This window comes from Loxodonta africana, chromosome 24 (genome assembly GCF_030014295.1).
Source record: "Loxodonta africana isolate mLoxAfr1 chromosome 24, mLoxAfr1.hap2, whole genome shotgun sequence".
Taxonomy (NCBI): Eukaryota; Metazoa; Chordata; class Mammalia; order Proboscidea; family Elephantidae; genus Loxodonta; species Loxodonta africana.
This window is the reverse complement of record NC_087365.1, coordinates 61,951,793-61,964,920: the sequence shown is the minus strand read 5'-3', so window position 1 is coordinate 61,964,920 and position 13,128 is coordinate 61,951,793. Positions and strand designations below refer to the sequence as shown.

The window sequence follows — 13,128 nt, the reverse complement described above, 5'->3', positions numbered from 1 at the left end:
AAGAAAGGGGAGAAGGGAGGAAGGCGCAGGAGGCTTTGGACGCAAGGAGAGAGTTTGGGAGCTGTGCTGTGTGCTCCAGTCACCCTGATGTCCAAGTTTGAACTTGGCAATCTGACGGCTTTTTAAAGCCCTGGGCTTTGGATCAGCACACCCTGAGTCGAGGCCAGGGTTTAGGAGCAGAGATAGCTCAGAGGTGGGGATGCACCCGGCCTCTGCCCTGTTCCTGGGCCCCAGCCTCTAAGTGGTAGAACCAGAAATTCCCCACGAGCCGGAAGGGTGAGTGGGTAGGACCGTCAGTGGCCCCTGGAGCCCTGGGCCAGCCCCCCGAGGCGCTGAGCTGGGAGGTTGAGTGGGCAGGACCCACTATGGCCCCTGGAGCCCTTGGCTGGCCCCCCGCGGCGCTGAGGCCGGGGTCAGCCAATTACCTGCTCTGACCCCAGCCTCCAGTCCCAGTCCTCCTATTCAAAAGGCCACCTGCTGTGCGGTTCCATCTATAGAAAGGTCTAGAACAGGCAAATCCAGAGAGACAGCAGATCCACGGGTGCTAGGGCTGGGGAGAGGGGAGGGGGTGACTGCTTCTTTTTGGGATGATGAGAACGTTTTGGAATTGGATAGCGGTGATGGTTTCACAACCTTGTGAATGTACGAAAACCCACCGAATTGTATGCCTTTGAATGGTAAATTTTATGGTGTACAAACTATATCTCAATTGAAAGAATGAAGACTGGCAAAATTTCTGTTCCTAAAACAGAAGAGACGGGGACCCGCCGGAGGAAGTGAGGTCCAGCTTTACCTTCCTACACAGAGTAGCGCGTGAAAGAGAAAAAGCTATGCTTAAAACATCACGCAAATGCTTTCTGTGTGATGGGGAAAAGTCCCGAGGGCTCTGTGGCAAGGAAAGTTCTGGCAACAGGAAAGCAGCAAGCTGGGGCTCCCCATGTGGAACAGGGAAGGCTATCTAAGACATGTGGTGCAACCTGGACACAGCGTCCCAACCCCCTCAGCCAGATGAAGGTCCCTGGACGTGCCGCCGACTCAGCTTTGAACGAGACCCTACCACTTCTTCGACTGGTGGTTGCTGGACGTGCAGTCCCTGGTGGTGGCGTGACCAGGTATGGGTTGGGATGGCCTCCTGTGTGGTAGGAGCGAAAAGAAGGGAGAAAATATTGGGCCCTTGGCCAGGTTTGACTGTCACAGAACAAGTTACAGGGGAGCTCCTCAAAGTGGTCAGCTCAGAGCTGCTGGAGGAAACTACGTGGAACTCCAGCCAACAGCTGGCACGTCATGGGACAGAACTGGACAGAGGCCACGGAGCAGGGAGGGCGGGGCGTGAGCAGGATGGCTCTGAGGCAGGGTAGTCTTGACTGGCTCCGTAGCTGAAGATGAAAGGAATGGTAATTAACACACACCCACCCTGATCTCACCCTAACGAAGCCCTTTGAGGTGGCTTGGCAGAGAAAGCAAATAGGGTTTGAAAACAGACAGACCTTTGAAATTATAAGACATTAAAATAAAGCTTTGGGTAAAAGGGCTATCTTGTTCTAGATATAGATTTGATGTTAGATCAAAACCAAGTTGCTCCTGAGAGCTGGGTGCTAGCCTGTGGGTGAGGGGAGGGTCCTGGCCACAGTTAAGTGATTGCAGCCCCAGCATTGAGGGCTCGCTGGGGGTCCTTTAGGCGACTTAACCCTTTGATTCGGCTTAGCCAAACTCTAAATGGCTGAGTCCCCCACCCCTGAAAATCCTCCATTTTGTCTGGAGTTTAGGTGGAGACCCGGCCCCAGGCCACCCAGCAGACTTCTCCCCGTTTCTCTGCACAGCCTGCGTGAACAATGCTGAGGGCCGAGTCCCACTCACCCATCACGTGCTGTGAAGGCCCAAGCACCAATCAGGACCACAGTGCACCTGCCCACCCGCTAGGATATTGGGGGCACACACCCAGTTCTTGTTGGTGTCTGGGCCCCAGCCCAGCATGGTGCCCCAGGAACAAGGGGGAGGAGTCGGCCCTTCCTGCCTTTCTCAGACACCAAGGCAGAGGACGACACACATCCCGTCCCCCCTGCATGGGGGCATTTTCCCCCACCAGCAGCCAGAATACCACCCACACTGCACTTGGGCCTGCCACGCTGCAGGACACACCTGGGGATGGAGCAGCTGGTCACCGGCTGGTGACAAAGGGGCTGTGAAACTAGGGGCCCCTTTGTCATGGCTGATAAATGTGAGGGGACAGTGCTTAAGCCTCAAGTCTGTGCCCTCGGCCCTGGACCCACACGGGCTCTCTCTGCTCAGCCCTCCAGGGAGTCTGCATTTTCAGCAGCATTTCATAACATTAGCACTGTGGGTCCCCTGCTAATTAAGGGCATTCGTTAACACAAATGAGTCTAACCTCAGCAAATTAGCCAGTGAAGGTGACAGGTGTGTGAACTGCTGGGCGCAGATTGGGTGTCAGGTGGTACAGAATATTCTGGAACACAAGGGATCCTGGGCCAGACAGTAGGGATGCATTAGAGGCGAGCCCGAGTTGACTGGGGAAGACACGGACACCGATGTCCCTGAATGATTTACCCGGCGGTACTTGCACACATTCAAAGGCACCGCATTTCATAATTGGGTTTTATTTGTGCAGCAGCCCAGAAAATCCTCTGCCTTCCTGGTGCCCACACCCACCGTGGCTGCTGCTGGCGCCAGTGGCCCTGTCCTGTGAGGGTGCTACTGACTCAGCAGCCAGTGGCCCTGTCCTGTGAGGGTGCTACTGACTCAGCAGCCAGTGGCCCTGTCCTGTGAGGGTGTTACCAGCTCAGCTGCTGGCGGCCCTGTCCTGTGGGGACACTACAGGCTCAGTGGCTGGCAGCCTTGTCCTGTGAGGGTGTTACCAGCTCAGATGCTGGCAGCCCTGTCCTGTGAGGGTGTTACCTGCTCAGTGGCTGGCGGCCACATGCCCGCTCAGCCTCTGCATGGTTGTCACACAGCTCCTTGAGACACAGGAGCAGGGCCTCCAGGTTCTCCCCGGTGGTGGCTGACAGGGGGATGAGAGTCTGTCCCAGGCGGGCCTGGAGCTCGGGCAGGTGGGCTCTGGCCTCAGGGAGGTCGATCTTGTTCCCGATGACTGTGTGGGGCCTCTCTGACAGGCCTTCTTCGTACTTCTCGAGCTCGTACTTCAGGTCCTGGAGCTGTACCCAGGGCTCTGGCACCGAGAGGTCGACCACGAACAGCAGGAAGCGGCAGCGCTCAATGTGGCGGAGGAAGGCGAGCCCCAGGCCGCGGTTCTGGTGTGCGCCCCTGACAATTCCGGGGATGTCGGCCACTGTGGGAAGAGACACAGCACAGGATCACGCCTGCAGCCCCTCCGCGCCCCGAAGACGACCCTCCACCTCGAGCCTCACGGGAAGCCCGGAGCCCAAGCCTGCGGCCAATTTCTCGTGTTTTACGGCTTGTCCTTTCAAGAAACAGTGGAAAGTTGAGCAATGCAGCTCTTAATTTCTTTATTTCAGGGATTCTTGAGGACAGCTGACACTGCGCATTGCAGTGTTCTGCTTTGCAAGAAGCTCTGAAACGTCTGGGTGGCAGGCAGCGCTGGTCCGTCTCTCAGAGAAAAGTGACACAGTCCCTCTGGTCTTGCTGGCTCCAAAAATGATTCCAAAAAGCAGAAATGGCTTCCTATACTCTTAATAATGTGATTGCCGATAGCAATTAAACGGAGTACTCTGCAAACAGAAAATGCTATACAAAACAACGTTACCAGCCGGCTTACTATTTTTAATGAGTACATTACTTTCTGAAAAAGTTTTATTCCCTTAAAATAAATGATACAGGGAGAGCTTTTCAAATCACGTGCTGCCTGCATACTGATGCGAGCTCCCCGCAGGAGAGAGAGCAGGGTAAAGGAGCGAGAAGAAACAATTCCCTCTGATTTGAAACTCAGACTCAAATGCCTGAACAGGAACTAGCAGCTTCCTCGGAGCGGAGGGCAGGGGAACAAACCTCATTCTGACAGACAGCAGCCGCCCCTAGTTCTGTCCATCAGGGATAGCAGTGTTACATCTTAAAAATGAAGCTGCCTATGATTTTCCTGAGTTGCTTCCATCATCTGGCCCAGGCCACCCTGCATGGTGCGAAGTCCCACCTGTCACTTGCTGATGGCCTTCGTAGTGCACGACGCCGATGTGGGGCTTCAGGGTGGTGAACGGGTAAGCGGCCACAGCAGGCCTTGCGTTGGAGATGGCTCGGAGCAGCGAGGACTTCCCGGCATTGGGGAAGCCAATCTGCAGACAAAGAGTGGGCAGCCCTGTGATTCTAGAAAGCGACCCACAGCCACAAGGTTGTCACCGGTGGAAGTGAAGTGGGGCAAGCCTGGGGACTGTGGGTGTGGCGGAAGGTGACCTCACAGCCACGAGCCCGTCACTGGTAGAGGCAGAGTAGGGCAGGGCTGCGGGCCAGGAGTATGGAGGTGCGAGCCAACTTGGCAAGCCCAGCGGCAGTGCCTCCTTCTTCCCTGGGACAGCTGGGACTCCCTCCCATCAGGATGTCAGGGACGGAGGGGCTGGTGTGCTGACACCCACCATCCCTGCTTGAGCCACCATCTTGAGCTCCAGGAAGAGGACACGCTCCTGTCCGGGCTGCCCTCGGGTGCAGGTCACAGGGGCGCGGTTGTCATTGGCCAGGAAGAAGCGGTTGCCCTTGCCTCCTGCACCCCCGAGAGCGGCGACATACTCATCACCCGGGCAAGAGAGGTCAGCCACGGTGTCTTCTCCTTCCTTGACCAAAGTGCCCCGGGGGACCTAGAAGGGTCAAGTGTTCACAGTCTGAGGGCCACGACCAGAGAGAGAGGCCACCTGTAACTTACTCCTGCACATATCCGCAAGGAAGAACTGAGAAGAGCAGACGGTTCCTCTGGATTGACCCCATTTTGGAATAAGGAAGCATCATGGAGCTTCAAAGCACCAAAGAAAGGCCCTGCTCCCAGGGGGCTGTGACGGGCTGTCGCGCTCTCTTCAAACGGTGTGGATGGCTGTTTCAGATACTGTTTCTAAAAGGCTGGGGTGAAGTGATGCACAGGAAAGACCTGCAATCACCTGGGAGAAGGTAAACCCTCAGCGCAGGAGGGGATGTGCCAAGAAGCTTGGCTACGGCGGCCCCCAGGGCACAGGCTGCTTGAGGCAGGGCGACAGAGGAGGGTGGACCTGGTGGGCTTCCCCTTCCAGAGATTGCAGTTTTGGGGGGTTGCGAATAGGTCCCACAGGCTCGTGGTGTAACGTGAGCACAAAAGCCCGTCTATGGGTCCGCATTAGGGTGACTGTCTGTCTGGCTCAGTCTCTTAGTTTTCCTGACTGTGTGTTTCAGTCAAGGGGGCTGACTGAATCACTGCAGAACCCCGAGACACGTGATGACCTTGAACAACGGGAGTGGGGTTGACACTAGGTGCCCTGTGGCTTACCCGGATATAGAGGGGACCACCGTTCCGACCGAAGCAGTTCTTCCGGCCGCCGTCCTCGCCATGGAAACCCTGATAGCGGGTCAGGACTGAGGACAGAGACTTGACCTGCCTGTCAACTGAAGGAGAGAAGCGCCTCACCCTGCAGTCCAGACCATCTGCAGGGCAGCCACTGTCTTTCCTTCAGTTACAAACACTGGAAATGCACCTGGCAGCGTGGAAGGAAATAGCAGCAGAAGTTATAAAGACAGCAATGTGATTGTTCTTTTAAAGCTAAGTTCTTATTTTCCTTCCGGAAAGCCTGCCAAAGCTGCCCGGGTGCATTATTTAAATATGAATGTCGGCATAATGAAAATGGTGTCCACATGTCAGTATTTACTCCACATCCATGTCAAGGTCCAGAGGTGGAGATGGGCCTCCGAGATGCCTGATGCTGGCCTGTTCCAGAGGGCTCTTGGGCCCCTGCCTCTTGGGACGATGTGCACCCTGAGACGCCCTCGGTCACCTGCCTTTCAGAATGACGTGGCCACCGCTGCCTCCATCACCACCACTGGGGCCTCCAAACTCCTTCCGAGGCTCACTGTGGAAGCAGCTCGCCCCGTTGCCTCCATCTCCTCCACGGACGAGCACTCTCCGGTGATCCACAAAGTACCTCTTCTGCCAAACACAGGGCACCCCACACCGTTAGCGACACTTAAGATCCTCCCACAATGAACCCCCAAAACTGCTACCCTGAGGTCATCTTTAAGTCTTAAACCAAAAATATCTCTGAAGTCTTCTTAAAACCAAACAACAGTTAAGCTTGACTAGAAAACAATGTCTGTCTTGAGCATCGTGCTCTTTTAAGATTCATCTATATGGGATCAAGCTGACAAGAGCAACTTGAAAGGTTAAATATGAAGCTTAGGGGGCAGCAAGTGTATGTTAACGGGGGAAGAACAACTCAGAAAAAGAGGCTGAGAATGGCTACACAAATCAAAGATTGTAATGCAAGGAACAGTTGAATTCGTATATGTTCTGCTGTGTATATTCTCAACAACAACAAAAAATAAATTATTAAAAAAAAAAAACCCTCCTGCAAGCCCAAACATCCGTTTTAAATAGACCTTTTCTATCTGCAATGGGCCTCTTACAATGAGAAGTTTGCTATAATTGCTAACCACTCCTAAAATCCAAAGATAAAAACATTTCCTCGGTCACATGTATTCCCACGATTGACAATGCCATGTAAGGGTCAGCATGGGTGTGCACTTCAATACCAACACATTTCCAATCTAGAGAAGCAGGAGTGTCCAGAAAAGTCTTCAAATAAAGCATCTTTACAGTTTGGTTTGGTTTTGCTCTTTTTAAATAGAAGCGTATTATTGAAAAAATAGTTCTTTAGGGCCAACCAAGAGTGAGAAGACGAGCCTTCCTGGGGCAATCGTCACGGTTCTAACCAGGAAGAAAGCAGGTCTCTGCGGCCTGATGTATGCAGGGCATAGTTTTAAATTCTGTACTATAAACAGAGCCTTTATCTGAGAGTCAATTGTTCTACAGGTCCCTAGGTTAGGGCAAGCTAGCTAAAGAATTAGAACTAACGAGTTTATCTGTAGTAAGTGTTAAATAATTCTACAAGAAATTCCAATCTCTGAGACAACAGGACATGGTATCTGGGAGGGCGCCGGCTGCCTTCCTCACTACGTGGGCCCCACAGACCCCGCCAGGGTCTTGTGGGCCCCACCAGTGCCCAGGCCAGCTGCACTTCTATCAACTGCTTTATAGACAGATTTTTTTTTTTTTTAAGATAATACACAAATATTTTAAGATTCTCTGGCACCATCACATGGAAAAACCATGAACTGCAGCTTCAAAAACTCAATGCCTAATTTCGATGCAAGCCAACCCAATCAGTCACCCTGACAAACAAATGCGGTGTGATCCCACTTCTGCAAAATGTCCAGAAAAGGCAAATGCAGAGACCGGAGTGTATTAGCGGTTACCAGGGCCGGAGGCAGGGGGAATACGGATGTATAACTTAAGGGGCCCTGGGTGTCAGTTTGCGGTGGTGGAAGCATTTGGAAACGGTGGTGATAGCTGCAGAACATGGGGAGCATAACTAACGTCACCGAATCGTACCCATAAAAATGGTTCAAGTGGTCAATGTTTTATCTAGATTTCACCATAATAAAAATTAAAAACTAATAAATTCACCCTGATAGAAAAAAGCACAACAGATGAGCCCTGTTCTGGCATTAAAACTTAGGTTTGGTTCTTCCTTCTGGGGAAAGACAGAAACCATGTAGAAACGTCGCCACTTGAGTAAATATACAGATTGTCATAGCATTTTTTCCAGGGAAATGAGAAAAATACAACCATTTGCCCTAAAAATGCTTATCTGGAACCCCTCCATTTAGGGGGAAACAAAACGGGTCATAAACCCGTATTTTTTCAAATTTGGTCAAAGCCCATTTGTGTTTTAAATACGAGGCTCTGGTAAACAAGAACCCCACGCCCCCCACCCAGCTAAGGACGAGAACACCGGCTGTGCTTTAGAGCACGCTCAGCGCTAACCACACACAATATTCCGCACAGGCAGGCCTTTGCTTCATTTCGCCACTTTCAAAAAGCTACATGTGCTCCAAGGAGCTCTGGTGGTGCAGCGGTTAAGCGCCTGGCTGCTAAATGAAAGGTTAGTGGTTTGAACCCACCAGCCACTCCCTGGGAAAAAGATGCGGCAGTCTGCTTCCGTAAAGATGACAGCCTTGGAAACCCCACAGGACAGTTCTATTCTGTCTTAGAGGGTTGCCAGGAGTAGGAATTGACAGGACGGGAATGCACACGTGTTCCTTCAACATCATTGCCAGAATAAATGGAGACAATAATGGGAGGGTGCTGAGGGGAAACGCAGGCAAACGCCATTAAGTTTGGAATGCTTACCAGTTTCTTTTCAGAAAGCATTTTCTTTTGGGGGGACTCCTGGCGCTTGGCACAGCTGGCACAGCTGATGGAGAGGAGTCGAGCAGCAGGCTCTGGCTGGAGGAGCCAGCTGGGCTGGAGGATGGCCCAGGTGGATGGGGTCCAGCGCCTCACGCCCTCCAACGCAGTCTGCCATCTTGCTGAGAAAAATCTGGCAGGTATCATGCCACCTGACAAAAGTAATGTTGGCCAAAAAAAAAGTAACGTTTTCAAAAAAAAAAAAATAGCTGAGTTTAAACCTGAACATCAACATGAATTCAGAGAAGAGCTCGATAGGGGTTTTCAGACAAATAAATACACCCACAGCCACGCCTTTCTTACGCCACTCACCACTTCCACCTGGAATCATGAAGGTCTCCTGGCCCCTCTCAGCCTCAACGCTAGTTGGGGCCAGGATTTATGGTGTATGATTTAAACTGCAAAACCCTCGTAACACTGACACGCTCCCCCATAGAAAATCAAATATCTGCTAAATGAAAGTATTAAAAAGAAATCTGACCTCAAGTTTCCCAAAAATCAAAACTCCCATGATGCAAATGTTAGTGTGATACCTTGTGCAGTTTTTAGGCTGTCAAGCTGCGCTACAATCAGAACAGCAAATCATGGCATGCAGGGGCTGAGCCCCCAGACTCTGGAGCCACTTACCCTGAGGTGCGAGGTGAGGCCAGGAAAGTCAGTGTGCCTGCCCGGCCTCAGCCTCCCTGCCCGGCCTCAGCCTCCCTGCCCCTCCACCTCAGCCTCCCTGTGCTGCTCCTCCCCATTTCCCCCTCCATGGCTTCCCTGCCCACCCCGCCTCGGTCTCCTCATCTGTAAAATGAACAGGGTGAGCTAAGCCTGAGAGGCACTGACAGTAGGGCCTGGCAGGCACCCATGGGTGCTCTGTGAACAAGTCTCCACATGGTAGACTGCTGGTACCATCCCTCGCCCACTAGGCTGCCCCTGGCAACTCTGGGCCACGCGGGGGCCTCCTCCTTCCTTCCCTGAGCGCTGAGCACCCACTGTACGCCGGCACAGATGTTTACAGTAGTTTTATTTACAACTGCCAAAAATTAAGATGTCCTTCAAAAGGTGAATGGATAAACAAACTGTGGCACATCTGTAGAATGATGTATTATTAAGAAATAAAAAGAAATGGGCTCTCAAGCCACAAAAAGACACTGAGGAACCTTAAATGCGCATTGCTAACTGAAGGTTCCCGGGTGGTACAAACGTTAAAAGGGTTCAAAGCGGTTAAGCGCTTGACTACTATCCCAGGGTTGGCAATTAGAGACCACCCAGAGGCACCTCAGGAGACAGGCCTGGCGATCTGCTTCTGAAAAGTCACAGTCCTGAAAACCCTACGGAGCAGTTCTACTCTGCACACGTGGGGCTGCCATGGGTTGGAATCTACTAACTACAACATATTGCTGAGTGAAGGAAGCCAGTCTGGAAAAGCTACTATTGCATGATTCCAGCTACTTAACATTCTGGAAGGGCAAAACTCTAGAGGCAGTGAAAAGCTCGGTGTTACTCCTGTTCTGGGGAAGAAGGATGGATGAAGGCGGGGAGCACAGGGCATTTTAGGGCAGTGAAACAATTTTGCGTGATACTGTCATGGTGGGTACATGAAATTATCCGTGTGTCAAAGCCTGTAGGACTGTGCAACACGAAGAGTGGAACCCCACTGTAGACAAAGGACTCTAGTTACTAAGAATGTATCAATGGTAGCTCACCAATCGTGACAAACGCACCACAGGGATGCACGGCCTTAATCCCAGGAGAGACTGTGGGGCGGGGAGGAAGGGCACACCAGGGCTCTTGGCATTACAGGCACAAGTTTCTGTAAGCCTAAAACTGCCCGAAAAAATAGTGTGTATATTTAAAAAAAGGAAAGTATTCACACGATGCCCATTTTACCGATGAGGAAACTGAGGCAAAGACAGATGAAGTGATCTGCCCAAGGTCACGGAGCTACGAGACACAGGAGGCAGGAGTGACTGTGATAATAGAGATTGTTTCAAGGAAAGAACACAACTCACCAGTCGTTAGTACAAGCGTATCCACAGCTGTGCCCGCTGCAGAGTCAGGCCATCCATCCCAGATGCAGCTGACAGCAGGCTCCCCAGCCGTCGTGGAGGATGCGCCACCTGAGGGCAATCAGTCCCGAAGGTGATTGACTGCAAAGCCCACCAGTCCTGAGCTCAGAATCTTTTCCGATTTGGCCTGCCTCCTCCTTGCCCTTTCAATTTCTGCTTGGAGAGCCCACCAAGGTCATTCCTGAGAGACGCGGCTCTCCTTTGCCAGCAAATAAATTCAGCTGCTTCATGGTGCTACCTGGTGTCTTTATTTCCTTCCAATAAGACATTACCTGTACTGTCCAATTTTTAATAAAATTAAATTTCAGTTCCTCAGTCACCCTGGCCACATTTCAATGCTCACAGCCAGATGACAAGTGACTACGATACTGAACATGCACATCAGAGCATTTATACCACCACAGAAAGTCCTACGGGTCAACACTGGTCTGTACTGTGCAGTACGAGCACAGAAAAGGTGACTCAAATCCCTCCTAACAGCATCCAGCAGAGCCCAGCACAGTATAAGGGACAGAAGAGGAAGCCGGGCTGCGGAGTCTGACAGAGGGGTTATGAGCGCAGGAAAAGGCTGCTGAAAATGCTGGGGCCACGTTGGAGCGGTAGCCAGATGACATCACTCATTCATCAAAACCACAGGCCTGTCTAGCACAGCGTGAGCCCTCACGTAAACCAGGACTTTGGTGAGTGAGGACAATGCACCAATGCTGGCGCCTCAGCTGTAACCAGTGTACCACACCAATGCAAGATGTTCATAACAGGAGAAACTCTGTGCAGGGGGAGAAAGGTTCATGGGAAATCTCGGGACCTTCTGAGCAACTGTTCCGTCAATCAGTGGATCCTAAAACAAACGCCTGGAAAGGCGCTCAGTAAGGCAGTAAGGGCTCCACATTAGACAATACTGCTGTTGTTTCCATAAAATGGTTAAGCTCAATGTCCGCTACTTCACAGAAGTTATTACTTGCCAAGAACCTCTTCTAAACCAACACTGATTTTTACATTCATTGCTTACAACCCCCGTATGCGGGAGAAAGGAGCCCTGGTGGTGAGGTGGTGAGCGCTCAGCTGCTGATCCAAAGGTTAGCGGTTCAGTCTATAGGAAGCCCTGTGGGGCAGTTCCGCTCTGTCCTATGGGCACTGAGTCGGAATCCACTCAAGAGTAACAGGAGATATATATATATATACACACACACATATATTTAACGAGCGGGTAATATGAATTGGAATCGACTCGGTGACAACGGGTTTAGTTATTTTTTGGAATGTGTATGCTGGCTATCTTCTTACCACTTGCTCTTCGAGACCTTTCTGTCCTCAGAAAACTCAACCACGGAAGATGGACTAATTGGAAAGCAAGCCCTCTCACTGACAGCGTGTTTATAAGCAGTTGGTTCAATTATCAATCAATAAATAAAACTTTATTTTTTGGTTAATATTTACCAAGCTATGGAGCCCTGCTGGCACAGTGGTTAGTTAAGTGTCCAGCTTCTTACCAAAAGGTCGGCAGCTGGAATCCACCAGTGCTCCTTGTAACCCTATGGGGCAGTTCTACTCTGTCCTATAGGATCACTGAGTCAGAACCGACTTGACAGCAATGGGTTTGGTTTTCTGGTATCAAAACGTGCATTTGTTTGTCATTTCTGTACAACTGTATACTATTAATAATTGTAAAGAAACATCCAGGAAAAAAAATTTTAATACCTACACTCGACTACAACAGGTTTGGTTTGGTTTAAGAACTTCAGGCGAAAGGAAATTTCTAATAAGTTCAAATTTGATTTCGTACACTATCTTTGTGGCAGTTACAATAGGGTAATTAATAAGAGATTTTCAACCAAAAAAAATACTTTCTGTGAGAAAAGGGGAAAGGAAGTACAAGTTCGAAGCGAAAGCGGGGCAATGTAATTTTCCCCGTTAACTAGGAGCTTCCTCTCGTGTGCATGCGAGAGTGTGGACTACGCAGACTCCCGAATACATCCAAGGAATTGTGTAACGGCTTTATCCTCAAACGCTCCACTCGTTAGGATCCTTCCGACTACTTACACTAGGATGCAGGCTGCACAACACCGGGGTGTCCTGGAATCTGGGGCCGTTAGTCACAGTGTCTTACAGCTGTGACAAGCGCGCCCCACGTGCAGCACGTTCGGGGCGGGGGAAGCTGCAGCGCCGGGGGCTCCCAGCACAGTCGGCGGCGAACCTCCAGCCGCTCGGGCACGACGGAGGCCGTGCGGCCGGACAGCAGCCCCCGGGCGGGATTCGCCTTCGCTCCGGCTACGTCGCCAGGGCAGCCCAGCACCCGGCGGCCCCGTCCACGTCGCCAAACGAAAAATGACCGAGATGTTTCGAGTGTCGCCGGGACACCGTGCTGGCGTCCCGAATCCCGGAAGGCACTCCTCGCGCCTACGTCCGAGCTCGCGGCCCCAGTCGTCGCAGGGGACCCCGGTCGGCGTGGCCCCGAGGGTCCGGGCCGCCCGCCCCCCGCTCCCGAGGCCCGTACGCCGCGCTCCCCCACTCACCGGCTCGGAAGGGCTCATCACTTCCGGGTCACTCGCCCGTGAAGGCAGAGGGTCACTTCCAGGGCGGCACGGGCGAGTCGTGACCCATCGGCCCCGCCCCTCCACTGCCCCCGCCCCGGGGTCCTGATGCGCCTGCGCAGGGCCTCCCCGG

At 52.0% G+C, this 13,128-nt stretch overlaps 1 protein-coding gene across 4 annotated transcripts; it reads right to left on the bottom strand.

Annotated features, from left to right (window-relative positions):
- Positions 1-671: 671 nt before the first annotated feature.
- Positions 672-13,075, bottom strand: MTG2 (mitochondrial ribosome associated GTPase 2). 4 transcript variants are annotated; one of them, XM_023540822.2, is made up of 9 exons: positions 12,978-13,075; positions 10,408-10,515; positions 8,351-8,559; positions 5,941-6,088; positions 5,435-5,550; positions 4,560-4,778; positions 4,124-4,262; positions 2,914-3,304; positions 672-1,132 (listed from the first exon to the last, which is right to left on the bottom strand). In XM_023540822.2, exons 3-9 carry the CDS (start codon positions 8,552-8,554, stop codon positions 1,054-1,056), a joined length of 1,296 nt encoding a protein of 431 aa, XP_023396590.1. In that variant the 5' UTR covers positions 8,555-8,559; positions 10,408-10,515; positions 12,978-13,075; the 3' UTR covers positions 672-1,053. The 4 variants fall into 4 exon arrangements, 3 of the variants coding, with proteins under 3 accessions (XP_023396590.1, XP_023396589.1, XP_003421847.1); XM_023540821.2 differs by lacking the exon at positions 12,978-13,075 and adding an exon at positions 12,505-12,929; XM_003421799.4 differs by lacking the exons at positions 672-1,132; positions 12,978-13,075 and adding an exon at positions 12,505-12,928 and having other exon boundaries at positions 2,600-3,304.
- Between the last annotated feature and the right edge of the window lie 53 nt (positions 13,076-13,128).